This window comes from Passer montanus, unplaced genomic scaffold (genome assembly GCF_014805655.1).
Source record: "Passer montanus isolate IOZ18808 unplaced genomic scaffold, ASM1480565v1 scaffold10, whole genome shotgun sequence".
NCBI lineage: Eukaryota > Metazoa > Chordata > Aves > Passeriformes > Passeridae > Passer > Passer montanus.
Window position 1 is genome coordinate 16,263,173 of NW_024356505.1, and position 21,042 is coordinate 16,284,214.

At 35.5% G+C, this 21,042-nt stretch overlaps 1 protein-coding gene across 6 annotated transcripts in view; it reads left to right on the top strand.

Moving 5' to 3' along the window:
* The window catches only part of DGKB (diacylglycerol kinase beta), a 333,385-nt gene that overhangs the window by 251,227 nt on the left and 61,116 nt on the right, over nt 1-21,042 (top strand). For all 6 annotated transcript variants that reach the window (XM_039712589.1, XM_039712598.1, XM_039712580.1 and 3 more), the window contains 2 exons: nt 1,507-1,597; nt 7,128-7,323. In XM_039712589.1, coding sequence (XP_039568523.1) covers nt 1,507-1,597; nt 7,128-7,323 — 287 coding nt within the window. The remainder of the gene's footprint in view (nt 1-1,506; nt 1,598-7,127; nt 7,324-21,042) is intronic.

The following is a 21,042-nucleotide window of genomic DNA, read 5'->3' on the forward strand; positions in this document are numbered from 1 at the left end:
TAATTTCCATTCTAGATTCAAGAAATCTGGATCTGAATCAGGCCAGAACCCTTCTGGTTGTTAGAGCTCCTTTGAGAAGATGTGGTTTATCTGAGAGAGGGTTCTCAAAAATAGTTTCCAAATATTTCCAGATTTTCTGTGTAAAAAGCTTTGGAAATTCCTGTAAATTTTTCCATCGGAAGCATGTCATTTCCTTATTACTCTTCCCAACTCTGTGTAGGCTGCCAGGTTGGACATCTTTACAGCTCTCTGATGCTGCACCAGGAATTGCTGGCTCTTATGCAAACAGGTTTCTGGAATGGCCAGTACTGCAATACCTCTTCTTTGTGATTTTAAGAGTCATTAAGTAAATTTTAACAACAATTAAGTAGTCTCCTATATGTAATTTGAAGTAATTAAAAGTAGGATTTGTACTTTTGACATGTTTTATAGTCATCTACATTTTTGTTTCATTCTTCTCTACTTTAGCTCATGCAGACTCCATTGTTTTGAAGTTAGAAGCACAGTGTGCTGTGCCTGTGTCAGAGAACAGTTTATACAAGTGTTCATATCTGATTCCTAAGTGGGAATAATGAATTCTAATTCAGTGACTTTTGTTGTGGTTGTTTAGCTTTTTTTTGCCTTTTTTTTTGCCTTTTTTTTTTGTTACAGAATAATAATAATAATTACTCATGGGAGTTCACAAAAAGTCACATACTTATTTGAAATGGTGCTGTTGGCGTCCTGATTGTATTTAACAGTATGCAATAAATCTGGTAAAACAGAAGTTCAGTCTTTATGTATTTACAAAGAAAAAAGTGTAAATTCTGCCTGCTGTCATGATAAACTAAGCATTTACTGGCATTTAATCCAGTTTTATTTTCCTCTGGAACCTGTTAATGAACTTCAAGATGCAGGTCTCATTGCCATTTAAAATGTGTCTATGAGTGAATTACCTGGTAATACAGCTCTCCTTATGCAAAATATCTAAAGATTGTTAGATCTGGAATTTTTATTTTCTTCTGGTATCTCATCTGTCATCATCTGCAATAGGCATTTGTCTTTACTTTTAACTAGCTTAAGGCAAGCTACATTTTTTGGCTCTTCTTCATGATGGGATTGCCCTGCTTGCACATTCTACTACTCTGCAGGATAAAGATGTTAACTGTGAATCAGAAATCATATAGTAGGTGTAAGACATGAAATAAAATCGATACATTTTTCTGAGGCATGTCACTGGTTAAGTGACAGAAAATATTCTGATAGTGACTGAAAAAGAAAAGTCAAAGGTACATTTGAACCTGTCAGTTCAACATATTCCTGTTATCCCTTTAGGGGATATCATACAACTTGACACCAACATTTAAGCTTTGAAAATTATGAGCTCATCTATTTCAAATGGGATGTCACATGTTCCCAAGCCTTTGCCATTACTTATAGTGGAAGACAGGATGATCACTTTTGTCACATATTGATAGTGAATAAGATCTTTCTTTTTTTCTTTTCTTTTTTTTTTTCTTGTTTCAGAATGAAGAACAAATTTTGGTATTTTGAATTTGGCACTTCGGAAACTTTCTCAGCCACCTGTAAGAAGCTGCATGAATCTGTAGAAATAGAAGTAAGAAACTAATTGTTGCCTTTATCCTTGAAATGTCACTAGTTTGGCTGAAATGCAGGGAGCAAGGGCGCAGAGTGCCTGAATCCAACAAGGCAAAGCAGTGCACATCCTTTCGACCCTATATTCCAAAATATTATTTTTATCATGTCTATTTGTAGTGTAGCCCTGCACACTGGAACAAAGTTCAGTTTGATGATTAGTGAAGTCTTAATACAGTAGACAAGGTCAAGAGGTGAAATATAACATTAGAAATCAATAGGGAGTGTGGCTAGGTCAGGTGGAAAAATGAAAGACTGTTGGAGAGAGTGAGAGCTGCTGCAGGATTAAAATAATAAAAAAATAATCTTATTATTTCTAGGTCCCAAGGTTTTATAACCTTTAAAACTCAATTCCCTAAAATTGTACGTACTTTCCTGAATAAAGGTTAAAGAATATATGTATTTTTTGAATTATTCCCCTTCATTAAATAGCTTTTCTCTCTGCACAAGGGGTCATCTTTCCATTATACATTGAACATTAACTAAAAAGACACAGGACACTTACAGACAAAATGGGAATTTAAAATAATGTGCCACTGCTACTTTGATGGTTGCTAGAATAAGTGGCTGAATTACATAAACTGTTTAAGCATCTGATGTTTATGAATAAGTACATGAAAAAATGAGAAATGAGTGAAGATACAAACCTGAGAATTTAGGTTAAATAATGAAATCATTTCTCAAGAGGATTATGGTGCTTTTCCTTTCCAGTAGTAATGAGAAACTGCATGTGTCAATGGAGTATTTGTATAGTAGCATGAGGCACTCAGAGAGGTCTGGTGGGAGCTATGAGAGTCCAGTCAAAGCCTCCTGAAGGGTGAATTCTGAATTATCTGAAGGAACCATAGCAGAACAGTAGCAGAAAATACTGAGACTGAAACTGTAAGACCGTCAGTACCACACTTGCCTGTTATGCTGTTATGTTTCTCTTTGAAGTGAAAACCTGCTCCTCTTGTGTTAGATTAAAATATAATAAAAAATTTAAAAAAACTCCACTGAAAGCCTTAGGAAAAAAAACTTAACAAAAAAATCACCCTTGCTTCCCAAGAGAGTGCTTCACACACATGAGTTTAGGGAAATGTACATGAAAAATATTTTATTAGTTATTAGAAGAAATGCTTACCTGGTTTGATTAGGTTTGAATAAACTGCAAGTTAAATGTACCTTTTGATTAAATACAATTTGAAGAGCTGGCTTTCCCAATAAAATACTGATATCTAGGGAAAGTCATACATATCCTGATATATACTAAGATGTGAACTTAATAATTTTAACCATTCAATGAATGATTAAATGTTAACATCACAAAGCAAACAAGTAGGTATACAAGTTTGTGGTGCTGCTGCTATCAGTTGTGTAATTACTACGTATTCATGTCAGTAACTATTATTACCAAGAAAGTGTTACATTGGCAGTATATGTGGCATGTTTGTTAATACTCACTTCATCTATCCTAGTCATTACCATTAGTCATACAGTTAGAAACAAAAAGCATAGTTTCCAAAATTTACAAGAACTTTTATTAAGTGGTTATTTGTATATTTATTGACAATGAGTAAATTACAATACTTGCTGGTATGCTTGTATCTAATGTTTCTTGTTTGAACATTATCAGCATTTTAGTCTGATTTTTAACTTGATGTCTCTTGGGGATGTCACTGTAAATGGGAGGTTGATGCATGAGACCACATTTCACTCCAGATAAAATGCACAAAGAATGTGCTTGCTCTACAGCCAAATTTTGAATGAACAAAGCCTGAGAAGATTAAGGAACTGTATCTTTGACTTAAATGGTGATCAAATGTTCTCTGGGCAAATATTTGTTTAGCCTTGTATTTGATTTCTAACCTAATTAAGCTTGGTTTTTCTGACATACATTCTTGACTCATATTCTGTATGTTTTCTTCTGTGTGAGTGGGAGATGCAGAACAAAGTTGGATAGCATTTTTATATTATCCAGAATAAGATGTATTTTTGTTTTCAAAATCGGATGTAAGAAGTTGAGGAGAGGTTCTAAAGGGAAAGAAACCAAAATGAAACAAACCAACAAACAAAAACTAGAACAAAATTAAGTATTTATTTTCAATAATAATATGTCAGTAAACAAGGCTGAAGATTTTACAATTTAGAGAACTTAAAGTTTATTTCCACTTCAGAAAAAAAAAGAAAGGTATGTGAAAGATATTTAATGAGAGTAGGTATAGATGTGGTATAAGTAGGGATGGCATGGACCATACCTGCAATGCTGTTAAAGCATAATGGGAGCAGTGTAAGCCTTCTAGACCACCTGGTGTTAATGGGTAATAGAAAGGAGTTTAAAACATTCCTGTACACTTGCCTGATATTGCCCGTGGTTTCACAGCAAAGCCTTAATATCAGCTCTTTTTAGGCATAGATATGTATTTTCTCAAAAGAGAGATGATCTGAAAAAAATTGATATGATAAATAAGGTATAAACAATAATACCCAAGAAGTAAATTAGGCCAGGAAAGAAGGCAAAAAAAGAGTTAGAAGAGCTAGTGTATCTTTTTTGTCTACATAAGCATACTCCACATTTTAAAAGTATGCTTTTGTTTTTAACAGCATCATTACATTATTTGAAATAAAAAGAAAAAAGAAAAGGAGGAGAACACGTGTGTTTTGTTTTGTTCTAACACATATGAATGTGCTAGAACTATGCAGAGCTACCTGTAGGGCAAACTTTTTGTCTGTGTACGAACAAAAGAAATGCTCCTTTCCTAATTCAGAAAGTTGCTCATCACTGGGGGACTCTGAGGCCTCCTCACATAATTGTCTTAGTGTACTACCTGCTGTGCTCAATATTGAGTGAAAATGGAAGCTAGACCCCGCACCGTCCTATTTCACAATTCTTCTTTTATTTAAATAATTCCAGTCAGTTTGGGGGACGCCAGACCTTTATAAATTAACAGCAGGGAAATACCAAAGGTGTCAGATTGCATATTTATCATCTTTCTCGTGTAATACTTAAATATGTATTAAGAAGTGACTGACATAAATTAGGCAGATTTCAGAAGCCACAGGCCGTGGCTTGTAGAGGACCCCCTTCTGCTTGACATTTCATCCTTGTCAAAGATCAAATTATTTTAATTTAGGCTGCAAATTATAAGAAATGAAGACTTCTTTGTGGGAATTCCCTGTGGTAATCTGACTTTTGTTGTTACTGCTGCTTGTCAGTGTGCAAAAGATATAATATGCATGCAAATAAGGTTAAAAAATATGTACTATCTAATTATCCAGCCAGTACATTCCACTTGAAGACAGTGGGAGGCCTGACACACAGTATGTGTTTGATTCATTGAGGCCTGCAGGGTATTTACACAAGATTACTTTTAATTATGAAATTAATATCTGTTTATCTAGAATGTATAGCAGTAAGTGAGCATACACATGAGCAGAATTTTTAGCAAAATAAATCATCTTAGTATTTAATACATATAAAATACTGGGGAAAACCACAATTTTGCTTCCAAAAATGACAGTGAAAGCCTAGGCCTTTATTCTTGTAAGAAAAGTGTTATTAAAAAGTTACACTTTCAATTACAGTAGTTGCCACAACTGCCAATTCACTTTCAGATATGCCTTTTGACTTTAAAGTTTTCCCTGTATGAATATGATCTACTGATTCTTGAAGAGCAAATATGAAATGGAAATCTTAGTGTCAAAATTGTTCTCTGTCCAGATTTATGCTCTTCTTAGAAGAATTAAGATGTGTGTGCATTATAATACAGTTCTTTTTATGATCTCAGAAAGTTTCAGGATAGACAATTATTCACAGTTATTCTTGCGTTGTACTTGGCTTTTCTTCTTCAAAGCTACAATAAAGTTTTAGGCAGAGAGGAAGAAGTGCCAGTGACCCACAGAGCAGCAAGCTGCAAGATGTCAGTGGACTACTACTGAGGCATGCTTAATTATTTTTCCAGTTTTCTCCCTGATTATTGTGTGTTGGAATTGCAAAATAATACCCTTAATCAATTTGAAATGGATGACTGGTCCTCTACAAGCCTGCAGAACATTGCAGGAGTAGGATGAAATGTTTTAAAAATACGCTGCTCTACACTGTGGTCCATATGACTTGCCAGGATGTCGATACACTCTATCTATGTTGTGAGGAATGAAGCTTACATGAATCCTGGGCAACTCTGGCTGGTTCAGTGAACTAATGAGTCGAAGAGGGTGCTTTGCTTTCCAGCTGCAGGTTCCACTGTAGCAACATGAAGTTGTGATTTATTTTCTCCTGTGGAGGTTCTTCAGTATTTTGCTACATTTTATATGAGTTAAAAACTTCCTAATGTTGCCAAGGAGGAGGACTGAGCTTGAGTAAATTATTGCCAAATGAAGGCTAGGTGTATGCTATCAAGCTAGGTTCATCTCATCCAGTGTATCTCAGGTGAACTGTATTTGCAAATGTTTGTGTTCAACCACCTGAGAAAATGCTGCAGTTTATTGCTGGGCAGTCTGATATGTTAGGATCCCTGAGCCATTCTCCAGAAGTGAAAAATATGGTCCCTTTATAAGATATAATTGGAAGCCAGATTTAGCATAGAAATGTGCTTGTATAAAATGTCTTCATGTCCAGGTTTGCTATAGGAAGCATGAGAAACACACACCAGTGACACAAGATGGGTATAATTCCATTACTGAAGGAACTATCCCATAGACTAAGATTACTTCCATGTGTCCTGTAAGTCTTGGAAAGGTTTTAGATCACTGATGCCTCTTCTATAGCTCCACATGCTATGTTTTCCTTTAGCAGTGATGCATATTTCGGAGAACTCGTTGATGAAGGTTCTGGGGTAAGAATTGCTGCAGCTGCATAAGGAATTGTTGTACCCATTTCTACTGATTTTAGTATTGCTAGTCAGCCATAGCCCTATGCTGATATGCTTGTTGTGTCTTTGGATTGAAATGAGTACCTGTGTGCTGTTCTGTGCTCCTGGGGCTTGCTTAGCCCCTTTTCCATAAGTCTGTGTATTCTCTGCCTGCAGGGGCTTTGTATTCCATCTGTTGTGGAAGGGACTCAGTTACAAGAGTTACAAGTATCACTGCAAAATCATAAGGCAGAAAATTTAGGTGGAAAAGGCAACAAAAACTCCAATTATTGGTAAATTTTGGCAGCATAAATGTTTTTCTGCTAATATCTGTAGCGAAGCTAGAAATATATTTCACTTGGGTCAGTGAATAGGTATCAGATAACAAGACATCACCATATGGTCCCACACTTAGTCAATCAAAAGCTGAATAGCAATCTTATTTTACCTTCTGATTGATGATCTGTTCTTATCTCATACCTCCTTTTCAGGTACAAGTATATCTCTTAGGTGTAAACACTGAATAAACTATTAGCAGTGTTAAGAATGATAAATTGCTGAAGAAAAATATCTGAGAAAAAGAACATTCAGATTTTTCTTTCTTTCTTACTGCTTTCTCTCTTTTTTCTTTTTTTTCCTTTTTTCCCCTTCCTTTCTAATCAGTGTGATGGAATTCAGCTGGACTTAATCAATATCTCTCTGGAAGGAATTGCCATTCTAAATATCCCAAGCATGCATGGTGGATCGAATCTTTGGGGAGAGACAAAGAAAAGACGCAGCCACCGTCGGACAGAAAAGAAGAGGTCAGATAAAAGAACCACCGTTATAGATGCCAAGGAATTGAAGTTTGTGTGCCAAGGTAAGCTTAAAGATTGATACAGGCTATCTGGCTCCATACTGTCAACTTGGTTATATAAATGACCTTGTCAAGAAAAAGGACAGACAGTTCTTAGATATTTCCTTTCCTGTGCATTTAGCTGTTCTGGTGGGAAACACTGCCAGAAGGGCACAAACAAAGATGTACTGCCAATTGCAGTCTCTATACTTGCAAACCTGCCTCAGGTATTACCTGATAAGCAGACTAATCACACCCTGTGGCACTGTTGGCTACTAGGGCATTCAGTCTAGAAGTAGCTGAAGATTTTGGAGTTGGAAGGTGCTTTCTGAGCATTTATAATGTTTCTTAATGTCAGTGTGCATAATACTTGGGGATAGTTGTGCCCTCATTCTAACAAGCTTTGGCCAGAGGCGAGGGAAATCAGAGTAAAAAGAGCAAGCTATCTATAGATTTTATGTTACTATGTGGTAACACTGTATGAATCCTTGAATACATATGCTGTAGGTGGCTTGCATAGGCATGATAATTTTTTTCAGGGTTCATATACTTTCCTGGTGATTAGATGCACTTACTCAATAAATTTTATTATTAAACATAACTCTTGACAAAACCAGTAATAAATAACAATTGCTGTTCTTCTCTGAGAATCTGAATACTATGCATTGTAACACTTGACTACACATCACAAGCCCGAGTAATTATAAGCCATCATTCTCTTCACACCAAAGGAATGAACAGTTTGGGGTTTGTTTGTTTGTTTTTCTCTATCCTACAAAAAGGATTGTCTTTTGTTTCAGAGTATCTTCTTGCTTCTCCTCATTATTCTGACTTTATAAAGATCATGACTTCAATGTCTTATGCTGTTGGGATCCTTCCCCTAGTTTTGAATATCCTATTTTTACATTTCATCAGCAGTAATTTTTAAGTCACTAGTTATAACATTGTTCATTATTATGTGTTTTTATTTTAATTCAGCTAAATTATCTGGATGACAGAAGTTTAGGAATAAAGTAATTTTTTATGGCTTAGAGGCTGCAATAAGAACTAGCGTTCAATTTCTGTGAGCTCTAGCAATTTTACTTATATTCTCAGTATCTCAGTGTGACTTACCAATACACTCTGTCAGCCAAAGCTCACCAGGCACTAAGCTTCTGCATATGCTACAATTCAGTGTTATGCCCTGATGTTCAAGAGCTGGAGGCTGCAGGGTAAAGGGCTCAACAATTTTTTTCCTTTTGTTTTGCTCTTGAACACAGGGAGACAGGACATTTGTCCTCTTGATAGTAGTGAAACAGACATTATCATTTCTTTAATTATTGAAATTATGTGCATCTTTGATACATATTTAACAGTGATTTCAATCTACTGACTATAATTGATGTATTAAAAGGGCATTGCAACACTCAATTTCCATTTTCCTGGACAGGATAAAATAAAATTACAATAAAAGTATTAAAGACTGAACAGAATTTCCCATGTTATGTGTCGAGTGTTCATAACGCAGACATTAAGCACCTTAGTTTAGAAAAACTGTTCTCATTACTTATTTTTTAATCACTTTGTACGCCCCATGGATGGAAGTAGCTTCATCCAAAGGCAATTTTAAAGCAGAGGTTGACTTCTCAATATCCAAAACTAGATCACCTCTCAGATCACTGAGTACATAGATAGTATTATTGTTTGCATCTTCACTAGCATTCCACTGCTGAGCAGTATCCTTCTTGGATTTCAGAGTGGTCTATATTTATTTTTTTCCAGTTTGCAACACTGAGCAGTCTTGAGCATGCAAAGTGGGTTCCTTTTAAAGGTGTGGGGTGTGTGGGGATGGGAGCTACGTGCTCTACTGCAAGTGCGTGTTTAGCCCATGAAACTAGGTTAAAACAACTCAAAATAAAACTCAAAAATGAAGATAGTGAAAACTCAAAAATGAACGTGAACATTTCAGAATCATCTGATTAGCTTAATGGACACACTCCTATCTTATACTGCAAAGAACAGCCACTTAATTCTACTAGCTAAGATAGATTCTTAGGCTGAATGTGCTTCTTCAACTCAGAATTCAAGCTTATTGCTGAATAATGGAATTCAATCAATTTTATGTCTACGCTTCTCAAACAGTTTTGATAAATCTGAATCTACTCACTGGGGAAATAACTGACTCTCACTTGAAAACATTATGATTTTTTCACTAGCTGATTATTTTCTTAGGCACTATGTATTTTTGGCACATTGTACTTTTTAGTTTGAAGAAAACATTTTGCAAGCTATTAATACCTTCTGCAGAGATAGTTATTGCTGTCTTGAGAACCATGATAAATACATACCTCCTTGTTAACTTCTGTTTATTAACTTATTCTGAATAAACATTCTTGTAGTTATTTTTATGTTCAAATAAAGCCTCTAATCACTTGACAACTAAGCACTGCACTTCCTAGGAGAGAGCAATCAATCCTCAGGTTTTCCTACGGATACATATATATATATATATGTGTGTGTGTGTGTGTGTCTATATATGTATAGGTATCAGATTTTGGTGTTGAATTTTGTTTGGTTTTTATAAAGCTAATGTTTTTGTATGGGACTTCTGAATAGCATGCACATTTACTTTTAGACTTTTTCAATTACAGTACAACTGTGGGTTTTTCAGCTGTGTATCAATTTGTATTCTTGTCTCTGCTTTTCTGGTTTTATAACTTGACCATATATAGATGAATTGAAGGCTAGGACTCTGAGCTCTTAGGTGGGGTACTTGCATGGATGATTGGAAGCTGTCTCCTCCCTCTGGGTAGTTTGTTGCCCTGGAGCATGTTGAGCAGTCCCAAGGAGAACTTCTCAAACTGCCCAAGAAACCTCTATGAGGTCCTGCTGCTGTCTTCACACGCTCTCATGTGCAAGCCACGTACATGCAACATGATCATCACTGCAGGAAAAAGGGTCAAATTTCTGCCAAATCTTTTTTCTCTCTTTGGTATCTGCACAATGCAGGGAAGGTATATTTCTCTCAGCCCACTCCCCTCTTTCTTTTCGTTCCTGTTTAGCAAGTTCACCTGTTGATGTAAAAAGGCTTGTCTTTTCTTTGCCCTTCCAATTATCCTACTTTGCACACATAATAGCCAGACCACAATTTGCACTTTAAGTAATCAAATGGATGTCTGCTTAGAGCACAATCTGATTATGTGCATGTTGTCTGAAAAACAATGTATTGAAATTGAGTGGTTTAGAATGTGCACTATTTAAAAACATTCTGTGCTTATCTTATTAGGGGTTTGTGCATGTATGCTAAAAAAAAACCATTCAGCAGTCATAGCATATGTGTGCCTGTGTATTGCATTTCTGTCTAACTAATAACATTTTAATATAAAACATGTATGAAAATGTATTTGTCTGATTAGCTTATAACTAATTGGAAAAAAACAAACATATTTAGCTGTAGCATACTAAGTACTATCATAATCCTTGTTAGTGGAAAAAGTACTACAGGTTTCATTTCAGCTCCTGTGCATAAGTAGAGAGGGTCTTTCATCACATTTTATTAGGGTAAAAATCGTGTGAGTTTTATGATTTAATTTCATTTTAATTTCTAATTTATCAGTACAATTTCTATTGTAAAATGTCAGTGCATTTGGAAAAAAATATAACTACAGGTATATGTGACAGTTTGTGAAAGTAGATGATTTGGTGTTTTGACATTATGAATCTCACACTTGCAATGTCTCCAGTTGTTGTTTTATTTAAAATCTTCTAGTATGTACATATTTATGATACATCTATCCACAGGACAATTACAGATTTTAGATGTTATTGTGAACTACCCATTATTTAGATAGGACTTCTTTTTGGATATTCACAGATACATGCCAAAAATCAGTAGTTTGAAAAGGTTAACATACTGCATAGAAACAAAACTGAGTTGAGAAACATAAATGCAAATAAGTGCAGTACTTGGTTGTAAATTGCATCTAAAACAAGTTAAATTATGACAACATGTCTTACATGAAAAATATATAGCCCTTATGTCAAGTCTTAAACAGTTTTCTTCCTCACAGAAATTCTAAATAAAATTTTAAAACCTTTGTGACAAAAAGGAGGTTTGGGGTTTTTTTTTTAATCTCTCCAGTAAACTTTGTGCTAAATGAAGTTTCCCTTGGGGTGGAAGTCGTTATGCTTTGATTTCATTGTTCAAGTTCAGTCAGAGCCCTATTCTGAAATGGGATCTCTTTTAAAGTCTCTTCAGATTTAATGGCAGAAATATATGTAGCTTGTTTTTGCACGAGTGGTTCCACTCACCTCAGTGGACTCATGGTTGAGGACAATATATGTGATGAAACCTTTAGACTATAAACATTTCAATGAAATACTTTTTTCATATTTATTTTGTACATCACCAGGCACACTGATACTTAACCAAGTCCTTACCAAGTTGATCTGTGCACCTTGTTAAGAGCTACAGGGAGCTGTCACTCCACTGAATATTAGATGAATTCAAGACAATGTGCATTCATATCACAGCACCTAGGCATAAACCAAGCTTACCAATATGATTCAATAACTCTGTGTGGAAATCTCTTTTAATAACTGCATTATGACTTTCTGAATGGAAATGCAAAAGCTTTGGAAATGGAATAATGTGTATGCAGGCACTTCACTGAGTTAAAAGCAGTTCAAGACATGCAGAGACTGTGAAGGCCTTAAAACACTTCAAAATATCCATAAATATTAAGAGAATAGAAAATGCCTTTCTTATTAGGTGTCAAATTCCACTCTACAGGGAGAGAGAAGCTTCCCTATAGATAGGGGATTCCTGAGATGTTCCCTAAACAGCTTATAACTTCGTGAGCTAGCTGTCTAATTTAATTTATGGAGGTCTTTCATAACCTGTACTCTGGCTAGGTGACCTTGCCTTGTTGAAAAGTAGAAACTGTGTACTATATACACACTCTGTGTAATATATACACTAAATATGCACAGGGTATATTCATTGTTGGTAGACTTTGGGCTATTTTTGATGTGGTAAGACATGTATAATGAACTCACTATAATAATATTTTTATTAAATGTTATTGACAATGTCATGGCTACATAAGGTAATAGCCTTTACTTTGTATCTTGTTGAGACAGCTTTTTGCAACATAGACATTAACACCTTACCACAGGAAAAAAAAAGGTAATTAGAGCTATTTCTTAGCTAGTCTGTGTTAAGATATTAAACTTTAAACATTAGTCTAAGCATTAGAAAAAATTATACATTTATTTAAACAGTATTTCTTTTTCTTGTCCATGAAAGTTCCACATCTATTCTGAAACTTAAGGGAAAATATTTCTGTGTCTAAATTTTGTTAGTATTTTTGGGGGTGTATGTTGTTTACAGTAAATGAAATAATTGTGGGGGCTATTAAAGTTAGTGTGGCATTAACTTCAGTGTCTAAAAAATCAACCCTATAGCCAGTAGATAGAGTCACCTCAGGAAAAGAGTGTTTATCCTGCATTCAAGTAAGTATCTAAGGTAGGCAGAATAAAATGCTCAGTGTAGGTGACTCTCTTTCCAGTTAAGTAGGAACCTGAGGATTAAGTTGGGTTGGACATGTTCCTTCCTGCCAGCTGGATGGTGAGATGAATTTCTGTATGGTCTGCTTGTGGTGACAGTTCATCAAATACTTGAACTGTGATGTGTTACCACTAAGAAGTAGCATCTTCTCTCTGGAGGCAGTGTTTTCCAGAGGTGGTGGGGGGGGGAGGAGGGAGGGAAAGGGAGAAGGGGAAAAAAAGTAAAGACCAAAGGATGGAAGACACAAACATCACTGTTTTCCCATAGGAACAAATTTCTTCATGGTAGAGCTGTAATTTTCCTAACTCAAAACTTGGATTTTGGCTGACTGAGGGAAATGTTGGTATTCAAATGCTTTTGTTTCATACTAGCTAATGAAGATTGTGTGACCTTGGCTTCTTATTTTTGCTTCATGCTCATATTTACTGGAATGACCTATTCAGATATCAAAAAGGGCTAAATGACATTTTGTCCTGTTTAGTTAAATTGTGCATAGCACCATTAGTTTGTAAGATCTCTGTTCAAACATTTACCAAACTGTTAAGGATAGTACAGTTTTCCTAATATGAAAATGTGGGCTGGAATGTCATGATTTTATTATGCTATTAAAAATGCCTTTTCCTGTTTTCTCTTCCACCCCCACTAACCCCTATGTCCCAATCCCCAGCAGTAAAGTTTTGGGGGGCCATTGTCTTTCTCTCTCTTTGCTTTAAAAGAGGCTGTGTTCAGTCCATGCTTTACTCATACAAGTAGTTCCATCAGTGTGCAGGATGGAGCCCATAATTCATAACACAATTTTAATCTTTCAGAAATATACATCCAATGCCTTTTGGCTGTGAAACACTGAGTTTATTGTTATTAGAAATTAATAGGACCTTAAAAATGGCTTGATAGTCTGTTTTGGTTTTATATTTATCAAGCATGTATATATGTTTCTGTGCAATATAGATCATAGTAGAAAAACAATTTCCTTTTATTTACAAGGCAGTTGAGATTGTCATTGTATTATACTTTTTGGTGCACAGAATGTTCATTTTCTTTCAAACGTTATTCATTGAAAGAGGATAATTATGGTGTATTTCACAGTCTGCCAGAAGGAAAATGTATCTTTGAAAAGTTTCATTTCCCTTAAGTTGCTCATTTTCTATAGGAAGACAGAGCTATTAAGTAACATACCCGTGACAAAGATTGATTAAAATGGCATAAAGGACTATCTTATCTCTAAGTACAGGGCTTTACATGTATAACTCCTGTGACATTAAATGCAGTAGGTGAAATTAGCTATTGTATAAAAAAAAATCACAGTAAATTGGTTCCTACAGAGAAAAAGGTAAGGGTGGGAGGGATGGTATGTTAAGTTGCAGCAAGAAGTAGGAAGTAACTTATTGTTTCAGGATACACCTATAATGTGGCATCCAAATAATCACACCAAGTTCTCTGCTATCAGCATTACTACGTTATTCTGCTGGGGCTCACTTCAGCTGCTGGAGTGGAAACATCACCTTGCTGATGTGCATTCTCATATTGGGCCTGCTGCTTAGAGCAGCTCAGGCTCCTCTGCAGCACTCAAGGTGAATTTAGCCCGGGTCTGGCTGACCTGGAACAAGGGGTGTGCCTTAATGTGGCACAGAGCTTAGCACAGGTGTCTGCAGAAGGCTCAGATGACCTGTTCCACAGTATTCCCAGTGCTTAACTTGGCTTTGCTGGGAGCCCTTCCTAAGCCTTGCACCTCATTAACCTGGGTAAATGAACACTTACCTGTATGACAGCCATTATTTAAGACATAAATGATAAGGGATATGAGTGCAATATCCAGATATTTTGTTGGAGGTTTTTTTCCCTTATCTGCTGCAGACTTAGTAATGCATACCATTTTTGTTTTAGCAAAACCTGATCAGCTTTTTATAGTTGATTCTCCATTTCTGATACTGAAGGCAATAGTTATCCTGCTATTTATCTCTGGAAAGACTTGGCTGTCATTTTAAAATATACCTTGCAGGATGTGAAGCTCTGTAACTATCTCATTTGTACATGACAGGAGAAGTAGAAGTTTGCTTTTCCTGAGCTCTTTCTCAGAGTCTTTCCTCCATGCTGATCTTGCTCTGACTATACTTTTGCTACCATGTTTCAACCAGCCTGTCCAGCTTAGTGGCATAACAGCAGATATAGCAGATGGGCAGTGTTATTTAAAAGTATCATGTCATGCCTCAAATACAGATATTTGTATAAGAGCATTAGCACAAGCATAACTCCTTTTGCTCCTTTTGAGTGTAATTCCACTGAAATGACCGGATTTATGTGCATGAAAATAAAGTACCACAGCTAAGGGCAGAATTTCACTCTTTTTTTTTTTTTTTTTATATTAGAATGAGGCTGGAAATAATTAACAAGTCTCAGATTAAAGCCACATCTACTAGTATGACTGCATGTGTAGGTATTTTTTTAAAAGATAGGTTTAAATGACCCTTTGAGATTTGTAATAGTGTAAATATGTGCCTTTTTCTCAAATTCACCAATAATTCCATAAAAACAAGTCAATGAGTCTTAAAATCCTCATTGAATACGTCTTCTACATTGTATATTGATGTATGTACACATACTCTTTTTTTTAATTCTCATTCTTATTGGGGCTTAATTTTTATTTTCTCATGCTGTATACTGGCATGAATAACAATTATTGCAGAAGTGAAATGGAACCCCAGAAAGTAGCCCCATCTTAGTTATAAAATAACTGTATCCCATTATGATACTATGATAGAGTTTTTCTTTAATTAACAAAGTGAAAACATCTCTTACTATCTCAGCATATGAATTTCATATCTGTTTTAAAATTTATGTGTTTCTCTATTTCTGTAGTTTTTCAGGTATAAATCATCTGTAAATGTTAGTTTTCTTCTGAAAGCTTATAAAAAGTCAGCAATTAACCAACTACAACAGGTGTTTCCTTTCTTGGGGGAAGGAATGCATATGATTATTGTGATTTAGATTCCTGTGTGAGTTAAGGAATTGGCCTGTTATTATAAAACATTGCAAGCACATGGAAAATGTTTAAAATTAAGTAGAAAGGTTCCATGAATTTAAGACTGACACAGGCTTAACCCCTTCAGGCTCTCTTTACGTGTGATTGATCCTTGCATAGTTGCATTTATGCCTTAGTTTAACAGTAAGAAATTTTTGATGCCAAAGATATGTTTTTATATTGTGACCTTGGTATGAAAAGCTTCAATAACCATTTTGCAGTATTCAATTTGTGTAATGGCAGACAAGCATTCCTTAGGAATACTGATAGCATATTACTCAGATTGTTTGCTCATTTAACCCTGCCCCAGGTGCCGGAATCTTTAGATTAAAGATACAGAAATAAAAATAGAATAGCCTAGCAGATCATTTTTGGCTGCTGTAACACATAATCATATCCTCTGATCCATTCTAGTTTTCTATTACTTGCTAATAGAAAATTTCAAGTTCCTTGAGTGTCTGCAAAAGGTGTCAGATTGACAGCAATTTAATTTTGAGTAACAACAGGAGAGACAGCTTCAGTTAATGCACACATTAGTATTACTGATAAAAATATATGTAAAATATTCTAAAAATGTTGATGATATTAAGAACCTGGTAAGACCTCAGGTTGTGTGTATATACATTTGCATTGCTTACTAGAGGTAGAAGTAGAATTTACAAGAGGAAATTAGTGTTTAGAGTGTAATAAGACAGAAATGAGAGATTCAGTTTGTTGTATTAAAAAGACTGAATCTTTTCTCTTAGTGGTGGGGTTTTCTCCTTCACTCTGCAAAGGCTTGTATTAACCAAAGCAGTCAAATGCAAGTAGCTATAAATATATATTGGAGTCATGCAAGTGTTTTACTAGTGCCTAATTACTCTGCAAGGAGATGAGGTTTTGGGTGGGGTTTTCCATACTTGCTGTTAAAATCAATTTAAAGATTTCTTCTTTCTCCTTATTTTTCCATTTGTTTTCTTGTAACTGTAGTCAGCTACCAAATATATTATTAGCAGAATGCTGTAGAGGAAAAGCACCAACAAAAAGAGCTGTGTGATAGTGGCATTGTTTCAGTCACATAGTGTGGAGACCAAGTGTAAATCTGGCACTTGTGCTGATGAAGTAAAGTTTAGAGGAGAGGAGGTTTGGTCAAACGATGTCATCTCTGTGACCTGTGCAATTTTTTACCTGCTGCCTTTAAATCATAACCTCCCTCTTGACACTGTTGAGCATTGCCAGTGAACCACCAGGTTGTTTATGAGAGCACATTGTAAAATAGTTTGTGTTGGAAAGAATGAGCTGCCCAACAAATTAATGGCATTGTGAGGTGCTGCCTGCTGGGGTGAAAATAAATTGTAAGAAAATATGGGGAGACAGGTAATGGGCACTAGCCATGCTGCACAACACTTCTCAAACTGCTGCTGAGTGTGTGCCAATAGATATGGCAATAACTGTCAACAAGATTTACACTACTTTCACATTTACACAGTGAGAGTAGAAAGGTTGAAAGAGTTCTATAATTTTATTTAAAGTTTAGCGCCAACTATTTCTGGACCTACTATTTCCAGGCGACAGGGTTACAAACACACTGCTTATCTTTCATATGTGTCAGTGGGAGGGTTTTTATTACCATCAAAAGTCCTTGAAATCTGACATCAGAAAAATAGCAGTGAAGCAGAGGTATATACTTAATTGCAAATTTCAAGTAGGTACAAATTTCAGCACTTATTGTATACGTTGTGATTTCTGATAGCACTAAATTGTGCTACCTATCTAGAGCCCCAGTGGGTGGCTCCTGCAGGTAATACATTTTCTGGCTGTGCTTCTTTCCCTGATATTGAGAAGGCACAGCTTAAAGTCCCCATGTTGGCTTTGTTTTCCCCTTGGCATTGCATTCCATGCTGTAGAAATCTGCATGAGGCTAATTGAACAATTTTAAAGATCCACTGTGTGGGGCTCAGGCATTGTCCCATCATCCTCCTTCAGCATTCAGACACATCTTTACACTTAGAATAACTTTCAATAGCTTTTAGTACTGCAGAAATAGTAAAATTACAGGCTTGAGCTGAATTTTTTTACTCTGTTTTGCACATCCTCAGTGGAACTTGTAAATACTTTCTATGTGTGTTACTATATAATGAAAACTCTGGATACTAGTTAAATAAATTCATTTTACCAGAAAGACTAGCTTATGGTTTTCAGGGGATTCAGCTGCCAACCAGTAAGAAACCTTTATTCAAAATATGGACTAGAGCAGTAATGCATTTGCAAGAGATTACAGATTATATTTGTGTATCTTTTGTTTTTCTTTCTTGTGTGTCTGTTATAGTCAAGAAAAAAAGTGATATCCTTACAAAAACCCCAGTAATTTCAGAATCCAGTAAATAATCTGAGGCTGACCAAACCATTCCTTGCATTATTTCATATCAACTGTATGAACAAATTGGCAGTTAGTGATTATTATTTATTTTTTCTGTGGTAACACCCAAAGGTCTTGGACACTAGGTGCTTTATAAACACAGATCAAATGGACATTTCCTGCTTGAAGAATCAGAGGCCCAAAGATAATTTAGGTTGGAAGAGACCTCCAAAGGTCATCTAGACCAACCCTCTCTGCTCAAAGCAGGTCTAATTGGATCAGGTTGCTCAGGGGCTTGTCTAGACCTTGCACTCTAAAAAATCTAAGAATTTATGATCTAAAGTTCATTTGCTAAAATCTAAGGGCTTGGTTGCTGAATGCAAGGTTAAGAAGTGCAATTTTATACTGTATGTATGTGGCAGTCAGTATGTAATTAGTTTTATTTTCATCTGTTTTATTCACTCAGTCATAGGCTTAGCTGACCCTGTAAGTCCTATCCTAGAGGCTCCTAGTTCATTCTTAGAAATAAGAGTTCTCTCCTGGGGACTTACTTTTTGGAAAGAACCTCAGAACAGCCACCCATGGGCAAAATCAGCACTGTCAAGTGAAAACACAGAGGAACTTTCACCCCTACTAGAAAAGAGTACACTGGAATTGATCCTCTCATTACTTTTTCTGATGAACGTTCCCTGCCTTTTCCTCTGAAGTTTGTAAATGATCTTTTTGGCTGCTTCAGGTGGAGTCCCAGTATGTTCATCTCTTCTTTACAGACCTGCTTAACCCCTTGATGATCAAGAAGGGGGCACATGTTAAATTGTAAATTCGTGTTGAAAATAAAATAAAGGCAATAGTACTTAGCTCCTAGTATCTGCTAGAAAGCCCCCCCTCCAGACCATTTACCTGGACTTCAGATATAGTTGGGGATGTAATTTTCTTTCTGAAGTATTTAGTTTTTCCTTACTGACCTCCTACTTCATGTTTCATTTGATTTCAACTCTATTTTCTTTATTTTCTTATGAAAAATTAGTCGAAAATTTAGGACCTCTGAATCCCAAATGGCTCACACGCCTATAGAAATAATGGCAAAAACCTTTACAGAGTGCAAGTGGTCTCGTATTTCTATGACCTTCTACAGTCAGTAAAACATTTCTCATAGGTGGCCATTTTCTCTAGGTGGTATGGAAAAAAATTATTCATTACTCGAGTTTTTATATTTATTCTGTTAAAAATATTCTTTGCCAGCCTGGGGATGTTTAAAACCATTACCTAAGAACAGATAAAATGGATGATTAAGTCTTTAGAGCTTGAAAAAGTTATGCTAGTAAGAAACAATCAGCAATTTTTGTTGTAACATCGGAAATAATATTAAGATGTAGACACCTTGAGAATTACTGAGCAAGACGTAATCAGAAGACATTTAAAACATCAGAAAATAATTGCTGTATAATTAATTGGGGTGATGGAGTTGATTAATCTAGCTCTGTCTGAAACAATTTATTAAACTATCATTTTCTACAGGTAAAAATCTTTATGGTTAGTCTCATATATACTGACAATGCTTTTCAGCTATAAAATTGCCAAAATATACAGGGATAGTTATTTAGATATCCATTCATTAGGATATACACTTTTACTTTTTAATATTTTCAGCTTAGGAAGCCTTTTCTATAGTGAGACACAAAGATATGCTTCAAATATCACTGTGATGATGTCACTCTGTTTATTTATAGATGTGTCCAGGTTTGTAAAACTTTGATGAGCACCAAGTTCTAACTGGGTGTAAATGCTAACAAAGTAAGACAGCATATTCTTCAATTACTTTGCAATAACCTGTATTTTAAAGTAAGTGTCAGATCAGCATTAACATAAAAAGCAAAGAAAAATTTCTGCATTACAGACATCTATTGGAGGGAAGAAATCATGATATGTGGCTGCAACAGATATGCTTTTCAATTTTCCAATGTATTAATTTCCTGCTTATATTGTACCAAAAGAACTGTTTGAATATAAAGAATGAAGAGGTCACTTTGATCAGACCTCTATGAAATAATTTGTCCTTCTTGAAAGAAATAACACTGAATATAAATTGTAACATTGCTTGTTGTGATAAAAATTGTAAAACATATGTACAGTATTCAAAATTAAGATCATCTGCTAATTTTTGTGTTGAGTGGTGGCACCTACTAAAGCATTTCATTCTGTTGCAATAGGATTGTCTCAAAGTTATGATTTTGGTATATGAAAAAGTTAATTTAATTAAAACAAGCAAAAAAGATTGTGATACAGCATATGAAAATGCCAGACTTTTTATCCCAGCTAGATAAATTGTTGTATTTTTTCACTTTATTTACCTCATACTTAAAATTATCCCTGTGGAAAAGAAAGAATGCAGATGGATGACTGACAAGGCTTTCTCACCTGCGTATCTCTCTTTGGCCATGCTGTATCTCCTTGGGAAAGGAGTCAAAAGCAGCTTCTATTGACCCTCTGTTTTGAGCTGCTGAGGCTGGTTGCCAAGATCTGTGTGATGAACAGAATGTCTCCTTTCAGACGTCTTTCTGCTACCTCAGACGTATTCTGTCTGAGTATGAACATTTGACATCATCTACCTAACTGCATTGGTACAGTTACAATTTTTTTATCACTTTTTACTCATGAGTTCATGAAGTATTGTCTGCTTTGCTAAATTATTTTAACATGTTGTTTCTTGTATTCTGCATTGAATTATGAAGTAGTCATATGCCAGAAAATTCATGGTAATTTGTTGTCAGTACCAGAAAAGACACGGATGACAAGGGTTTAACCATATTTATCTAGGTAAGGTTTCATTTCATTTTG